This window comes from Myotis brandtii, unplaced genomic scaffold, assembly GCF_000412655.1.
Source record: "Myotis brandtii unplaced genomic scaffold, ASM41265v1 scaffold131, whole genome shotgun sequence".
NCBI lineage: Eukaryota > Metazoa > Chordata > Mammalia > Chiroptera > Vespertilionidae > Myotis > Myotis brandtii.
Genome location: NW_005354632.1, coordinates 2907174 through 2915052, shown reverse-complemented (window position 1 = coordinate 2915052; position 7879 = coordinate 2907174). Strand labels below are relative to the sequence as shown.

General features: G+C 56.3%; 2 protein-coding genes across 5 annotated transcripts in view; one reads left to right on the top strand and one right to left on the bottom strand.

The window, feature by feature from the left end:
• Positions 1-3067, bottom strand: part of RHOC (ras homolog family member C) — a 21575-nt gene extending 18508 nt beyond the window's left edge. The window contains exons 1-2 of the mRNA XM_005859993.2: positions 3062-3067; positions 2182-2187 (exon numbers count right to left, since the gene is read on the bottom strand). The gene's annotated coding sequence lies outside the window, so the exon portion shown is untranslated. The remainder of the gene's footprint in view (positions 1-2181; positions 2188-3061) is intronic.
• The window catches only part of FAM19A3 (family with sequence similarity 19 (chemokine (C-C motif)-like), member A3), a 6851-nt gene extending 696 nt beyond the window's left edge, over positions 1-6155 (top strand). The window contains exons 2-6 of one of the 4 annotated variants that reach the window (XM_014534583.1): positions 616-673; positions 1848-1963; positions 2572-2721; positions 3580-3704; positions 5462-6155. In XM_014534583.1, the coding sequence (XP_014390069.1) occupies positions 1849-1963; positions 2572-2721; positions 3580-3704; positions 5462-5473 (402 nt within the window). In that variant the 5' untranslated portion in view covers positions 616-673; position 1848 and the 3' untranslated portion in view covers positions 5474-6155. Of the gene's footprint in view, positions 1-555; positions 674-1847; positions 1964-2571; positions 2722-3579; positions 3705-5461 lie in introns of all 4 variants that reach the window. The other 3 variants (XM_014534582.1, XM_014534581.1, XM_014534584.1) reach the window with 3 other exon arrangements.
• The last annotated feature ends 1724 nt before the right edge of the window (positions 6156-7879 follow it).

Below are 7879 nucleotides of genomic sequence, written 5' to 3'. Positions count from 1 at the left end.
GGTGGGGGGATGGACCCAGGATGCAGAGGTGTGGGTTCTTCCCGGCCGCATCCTCCTGCCTGCCTCCGTCCACCTCCCTTTGGAGGCTGAGGGAGGCGAGGTCTTAGGAAGAAACGGAGAAGCTGTTGGGGCTGGAGCCTCTGAGGCTCAGAGAGCTGGAGGACCCCGTCTCGCCCCCTGGAGTGGGAATGGGGGTGAGGGTGTCAGAGTTGAGCCATCTCCGGTGAGTCCAGGAAGCAGGTGTGAGGGGGTAGGAGGTGGAAGCAAAGAGGATTCGGGACCTTGGGGTCTGTCCCACGTGCCCCTTTGAGCAGCATCCTGTCGGATTCTGCTCACTCCCAAGGCCAGACAGGTGACAGCATTGGTTCTTAGACGCCTCCTACCATCAGCCCTGCTTTCCCCCTGGACAGAGAAACTCCCTCAGCTACTCTTCTGAGGCTCAGCACCCTACACGTTCCCACAGCCTGCAAGGGCCCCTGCAGATTCCCAGGGCACAGGGGAGACTGGCATCTTGGGCTCTGCTTCAGTGCTCAGCCCACCCCCTTTCACCCTCAGAAGGGCCAGTGGCTCCCTCGGTCCCTTGCAGCCCCTGAAGCATCTTTCCTGCTCGTCCAGGTAGAGTGAGCCTGAGGCCAGTGGATGAACAGACAGAAGCTGAAAGCGCCCAATAAAGGTGAGTTAGGAGGTCATTGAAGGTGGGGGGATGGGGTGTAGGGAGACCCAGCACCCTACCAAGGGAGCAGCCAGGTCCTGGCATTGGGTTTGGCCTCTGTTGTTGCCAGCTCTGTGCCTCTGCTTCCCTGGGATTCTCTCCATTTCTAGCCCATCTTCTCGGTGGATTTGGGCGGCCCAAACCATTGAGGATAGAGGAGGAGAAGGAAAGGGGAGGGGAGCCGAAGCAAGGGGGTGCAGTGGGAGTGGGGCAGGCTTCTGGGCTCCCCGGCTGTGCCACCCACACGCTGCCTGGCCTTGGGCAAGTCGTTTGACTTCTATTAGCCTCCGTTTCATTTCTTCCTTTTTAAATTTAAATTTGTTTAAATTGAATTGCTAGGTTCAAAACCCAACATGTAAAAGGGACAGGGACAAAAATAAGTCTCTCTCTACCTTTCTGTCTCCCAGCCAACCAGTTCCCCTTCTTGGTGACAACCAATGTTATCAGGTTGTTTTGAACGTTTTCAGAGCTAGCTTATGCCTATTTGAACCACACATATACTCCCTCCCTTTTACACGTTTTATACACACCGTCCTGCACTTTGCTCCCCCGCCCCCGTTTAATGGTGGATTATCGTTAGAGATCTTTGCATGCCTGGCACATAAAGTGTTTACCCATTCTTTCCCCCAGCTGCCTGGACGGGACTGCATTTGTACAATGCTCCCCGAACCATTTAGCCAGTCCTTGATTGATGACTGTTTAGTGTCTATCTGGGCTTCTTGAGTATCAGTTTGCTCATCTGTAAAATAGGTACAAGTCATTCGACTTTGTAGGACAGCTGTGGAGGATTCAAGACCCTGTTTGGGACGTGCCTGGGTCAAGTGCTCCAAAACTGGGAGTCGGCATTATTGTTCCTCCCATGTCACAGCCCTCCCTGGGACCCTGTCTGGTTCACCCTTCAAGGCCCCTCCTAACTGTCACCCCCACAAAGTGTTCTAGCAGGACAGTCTCCCTTGCTGCTCCCTTTTCAGCTAGGAAAGCACTCCCTACTTTCTACAGTGAGTTTGTGCCAGGCTGGGCGATGTCTGGGGACGAGGTGTGCACCCTACCCACCTCCTAGCGCACATGTGAGAGGCGCTGGGGCTGGGGTTGCTTGTGCTTGGAGTCGGAGCAAGGTGTGCGCTTCTCTCTGCAGGATGCGTGAGAGGGCCGCGCGGAACTGGAGCACGGGCGGCTGGCTGCTGGCACTCTGCCTGGTCTGGCTGTGGACCCTCCTGGCCTCGGCTTCCTTGCAGCCTCCAACTCCCACAGGTTTGGGGGAGGTGGTGGGACTGGGGAGAGGTTTCCCAGGATACTGGAGAGCTGGACACCACCCCACCCCGTTCTACAGCAGGCAGATCTCCTCTGAGGCTGAGTAAAGCCCACAGATTCTAGGAGTTCTGGCTCCTCCTCTGCTCTTCACCCAAGAAACCGCCCCCCCCCCCCCTTCTGCTGTCCTGGCCAGAAAACGTAGGCAGAGCCATTCTCACCTTCCCCTTCAGGCCAGAAGGTGTTCTGCAGGGAGAGAGGCCCCCGGTGGGGGCTTAAGTCTAGCCTCCTGGCCTAATTCTGTGGTTTTCCTTCTGGGATGGTAAAGCCTGTGTAAGCGGATGATCCTTCCCACGCATTGTAAGTCCCGGCCCTTGCCCTCCGGGAGGAAGCTGGGAGGTGTGGGTTGGCTGGGACTTCATCTTCTGCCCAAGGCCATGAGTGGGATGAGTGTGGCCTCACTAGGGAAGCAGGAAGGACTGGAACACGGAGGCAGCAGGAAGATTTCCTCCATTTCCCCCTCCCCTGAGGTGGGAGGAGGGGGTGGAGGAGTGCCCAGGTGTGGGGGGGAGAGCAGGGTCACAGGCCTGATCCTCTGCTGGTCCCTCCAGTCCCCGTGAAGCAGGGCACCTGCGAGGTGACGGCTTCTCACCGCTGCTGCAACCGGAACCGCATCGAGGAGCGCTCCCAGACCGTCAAGTGCTCCTGCTCCTCCGGCCAGGTGGCTGGCACCACGCGGGCAAAGCCCTCCTGCGTGGACGGTGAGCGGGAGGCCGGACTGGCGGGAGGGCCTGATGGGAGAGATAAGAAGGTCTGTCTTTTCGGCCTCGCCATCTGCTGGGGATACAATTTCCTACTCATCTCAGGGTTTCCATGTCAGCTCTCAGATGATGGGGCAACCTCTGGGGGCGGGCAGACGTGACCATCCCATTTCATAGATGAGAAACCTCCCTCCGGCTGGCACCCACTGCCTGGCACCCACTGCCTGGCATACACACAGACGCGCCCCCTCACACGGATCCTCTCACCTCCCGTTAGACTCGTCGCCTCACGCTCACTCCTGCATTCGTGGCCTCCTTCCCAGGCCTCCTCCACATGGACCTCTGCCCCCTCTCACATGGGCACGTGGGAGTCCCTCGTCTGCACATTCCTTCACTCCTGGCCTATTCCCTTCCCCAGGCCCCACCCATGCCATTTTCTCACGCTCGAGTGGCAGCACTATAAACGTGCCCACCTGCTTGTGCACGCCTGCTCTGTGGACCCCTCTGAACGGCGCGCACACTTGCTCACATACTCCAAGGGGCGTGTTGGGACTGAGCCTCTCTGCTAATGGCCTGGTGGCTCAGCTTGAGGGTTTTTCTTCGACACGCGCCCCCTGCCTTCTCCCCACACTGTCTTTGGTGAGATGCCGGGGTCAGTGGGTTGAGGTTGACACGGTTGTGTGCCCGGGCCTTTCTGGGCAGCCCGAGTAGGGGAAAGACAGGGAACTGCAGGGCTCAAGCCAGGGGTGTGTGCAGGTGGGCACTTCATCCCACACAGACCGCCCCCCACCCCCCGCCCTGACCACACGCTGTACTCCCGGAGAGCTTAGTGCTGCCTCCATTGCTCTGCTCCCACAGCCTCCATCGTCCTGCAGAGGTGGTGGTGCCAGATGGAGCCCTGCCTGCCGGGGGAGGAGTGCAAGGTGCTGCCGGACCTGTCGGGGTGGAGCTGCAGCCGGGGACACAAGGTCAAAACCACCAAGGTACCCACCAGTGGATACTTCATCCCCTCCCGCTCCCCTTCCACCTGGGACGGAAAAGGGGGCGCAGGAGCCCTGGGAGATGTCAGTGTCCTAAGGAGGGACCTGAAAATCATGTGGGCACAGCCCTAGACAATCCCCCAGGTCTGTCTTGACTCTGGGGTCTGGAGCCAGAGCCCCTGTCCTTCTGAGCAAACTTCCTGATGCGTCATCTGCCTTGGTTGCCTCCTCTGCCTGGAGCGAGTTTGCCACCTGGAAAACGGCAGGTCCGAAGGAACAAAGCAGAGAGTTGAGGCAATTATCTAGATAATTCAGAGGGGACGTTGCTGTAGCCACTCTGCCCGGCCACCCCTGCCGCAGACCCCGTCCCACACTCCCAGGATTCCCAGCTCCCCGTGGCTCACACCTGCCTTCCTCTAGCCCAGCGGTTCTCAACCTGTGGGTCGCGACCCCTTTGGCGGTCCAACGACCCTTTCACAGGGGTCGCCTAAGACCATCCTGCATATCAGATATTTACATGACGATTCATAACAGTAGCAACATTACAGTTATGAAGTAGCAACGAAAATAATTTTATGGTTGGGTCACAACATGAGGAACTGTATTTAAAGGGCCAGAAGGTTGAGAACCACTGCTAGCCTAATTGCCTTGCCAGGCTGTGACCCGGGAGAATTCATGGTTCACAGAGCAAGCGGTAATGAAAATGTTATCAGACTCGTGAGCAAGTCCATGAGGGTCACGGTTAACCAGTCCGTAGCTCTGTCGTCGCCATTTGTACAAAGGATGGTACCGTGGGGCAAGCCAGAACTCTATCTCTGCCTTCCCCGGTCACTCCCACACACAGAAAACAAACAAACACACAAACACACAGGAGGGAAGGCTGCCTTCAGGGTTCCGAATGAGCAACATTTTCAGAGCACAGAACAGAGGGAGCTACAGCCTCCATATAAAGAAGAGCTTCCCTTTCTCTAGGCAAGGAGACAGCCATTCTGAGAATATTCAAGACCAGAAGAGAGGGAGGCCCTCCCCACAGAGCTGGTAACATTGTCACTATATCTTTTTTTTAAAAAATATATTTTATTGGTTTTTTTACAGAGAGGAAGGGAGAGAGGTAGATAGTTAGAAACATCGATGAGAGAGAAACATCGATCAGCTGCCTCCTGCACACTCCCCACTGGGTATGTGCCTACAACCAAGGTACATGCCCTTGACTGGAATCGAACCTGGGACCCTGGCGTCCACAGGCTGATGCTCTATTCACTGAGCCAAACCGGTTAGGGCTATATCTTTTTTTTAATCCTCACCCAAGGATATGCTTTTTAAATTGATTTTAGAGAGGGAAGAAGGAAGAGAGAGAGAGAACAAAAAACATTGATGTGAGAAAGAAGCCTCGATTGGTTGCCTCCCATCCACATCTTCCCTGGGGATGGAACCCACCAGCTGGGTCTGTGCCCTGACTGGGAATTGACCTCTCAACCTTTTTTGGTGTGTGGGACAATGCTCCAACCAATGAAGCCACCACGCCCAGCCTGTCACTTCCTAAGGTTGGGTTTGTAGGGCTGCGGATCTCTGTGCCTGCAATTTCGGTAACTAATCGGAAGCACCCTGTGTGGTGAGAGGAGCCTGACTTAGGTTTGCACGGGCCACCCCGCCACGCTTTCCCAGGCTGGGAAGGGACGGCAGCAATGACCCGCATGACCGGCATGATCCTGGGAGTGTTCGTTCCCTTCTCTAACCTTCTCCCCTCACTTGCTCTCTAGGTGACACGGTAGTTCTTGGGGTCATGGCCTCGGCAGAACAGCTTGACTGACCCGTGGACGGAAGCATGGTATCCAGTTATCAGCCGGCAAGTCTGGAGGTTCGCTTACCTGGACACACGCCCCAGGTCAGAGGCAGCATCGCCTTTCCCAGGGGCGTTTCAGTTAAGCTGCTCGGCGGATATGGACAGACGTCCAGCCACAGACCGAGTGTTGCGCTGGGCTCTCCTGGGGGACACAGCAGAAGGGCACGATACAACACCTGCCCTCAAGGAGTGTCCAGTCAAGTCGGAGAATTGATGAAAGACGCTTTAGATCATGAGCGTGTGGTACCAGACGGTGGCTTCTGGGCCGTAGGCTGTGGGCATGTTGGGGGTGAGGGGCTGAGACTCCCACAGCTCTGCAGCCACTCCCCGGTCACCGGGCACAGAGACAAGAGGTCACATTGACCACCCACCACTTCTCTCCCTCACATGGGTCCAAAAACCCAGTGAACTGCTAACGTGTTGAAGGAAGACGTGTGTCCCTCTGCAGACTGGCTGCACAGCCTTTGCCTGGGACTGGCTTGACTTGCGGAAGGGACGCAGAGATGAAGCCAAACTTTCCAGCGGAGCTTCTGCAGACGGGGGGCCCGGTTTGGGCTGTTCGTTGTTGGGCAAGGGATGGACGGGACCTTCAATCACCGCCATCCAAACACCTCGAGTTTTTGCTTGTTTGAACAGGTGAGGAAACAGTCCCAGAGAGGTGAAGTGACTTGCCCAAGGTCTCACAGCTTGGGTCTCCAACTCTCTGACTACTGACCTTTTCACTTGGGCAGGCATGTGGGATTCCCACTGGCCTTCCATGTTGCCTTTTTTTTTTTTTTTCAGAGAGTAAGGGAGAGAGAGAGAGAAACATCAATGATAGGAGAGAGTCATTGATCGGCTGCCTCCTGCACATCTCCTACTGGGGATTGAGCCCGCAGACCAGGCGTGTGTTCTTTACGGGAATCGAACCCGGGACCATTCAGCCCTCAGGTCGACGCTCTATCCACTGAGCCAAGCCAGCTAGGGCCCATGTTGCTTTTATCTCTGGAAGAGGAACCTTCAAAGACCTGGCTGGACAGCAGCAACATTTCTCTCGGGAGATTCTACAGCAGGAATTTTTTACCAAGGTCACTGCTCTCCTACCTGAAATGATCCAGATTGCCGACACACCTGGATGTGGGGCCACTGGATCTCCACTCTGCCCTCGGGCCCCATGACAGCCCAGAGTCACCGAGCCCAGTTACAGCTGCGACACTGAGCTGGCAGCCCTGTTGCCCACTCTGACCCATCTCTTCCAGAATCCTTAGGCTGTACCTCTCGGGCGCTAAGAGAGGGTCTGGGTGGGGTCCAAGCTGGTCAGCCCTTCAAAGGTCCTGCTGGGCTGGGTGGAACCTCTGCCCAGGGTTCCCGGGTAGACACACAGGCTTCAAGGACTGAGAGCCAGGCGACTTGGGTAGCTCATCAGTAAGAGAATTCCAGCCTCAGTGACTGCTGGGCTCAGCTGGGATGGCTGGGATGCAGAGTGTGGGGGGGCCTGGAGAAGGGGGGTGTCAGTACCAGCGGAGAGGGGTGGACAGTGCTGAATTCTGACCCTCAGGCGATGGGTTGGGCTTGAGTCTCAGTCCCTGCCTGCCTCTCTCCCTCCCTCCCTCCCACCCTGTGCAGTAGGACTAAAACTGGGATGAACAATGATACCAGCTTCTCACTAGACTGTAAATATCAGAATTCTGACGACTGAAGCGACTGAAGCTCTGTGCACAGTCGTCACGGGGCGAGGTGGTCAAGGGGTAGGTCAAAGGTCATCACCTTCAAGGCTGGGGAGTGGATCGGGGTTAGCAAACTTTCTGGAAAGGCCCAGGTGATAACTATTTTAGGCTTCACAGGCCACAGAAAGTCTCTTTGGTATATTTTCCTTTGGTGTTTCTCTATTTGTTTTGTTTTTTAAAAAAGAACTTTTTAAAATGTAAAAACTATTCTCAGCTTGAGTGCTGTGCAGAACCAGGCCCCAGGCTGTTTTTGGAAGGTTGCCAGCCCCAGTGGACCTGTGAAGGCGGGCCAGCTCTCATCTCTGCAGCCTAGGTCTTCTGCCCAGCCTCCTGGCCTGCCTCCCGTGCAGCCGCAACCTGAGCAGGAGGTCTGGGTCGGGTTTTGTTTTCCTTCTAATGCTCCCTGAGAGGTCGGGGAGTGAATTATTTAGGCTACAAATGAGACAGCTTTCGCAGAGTCAGACAGGAAGAGCCTGCCCTCCCGGAGGCCGGGTGTGGGCTTCTTCACGCCCCACCCCTGAGACTGTGCCTGGAGGGAGGGAGCGGGCTCAGCCCTGTGCCCATCTCCTGTGTCCACAAGCTGCTGGGCTTTGAGCTGACGGGAAGCCCCATCCCAGTCCTTCGCACCC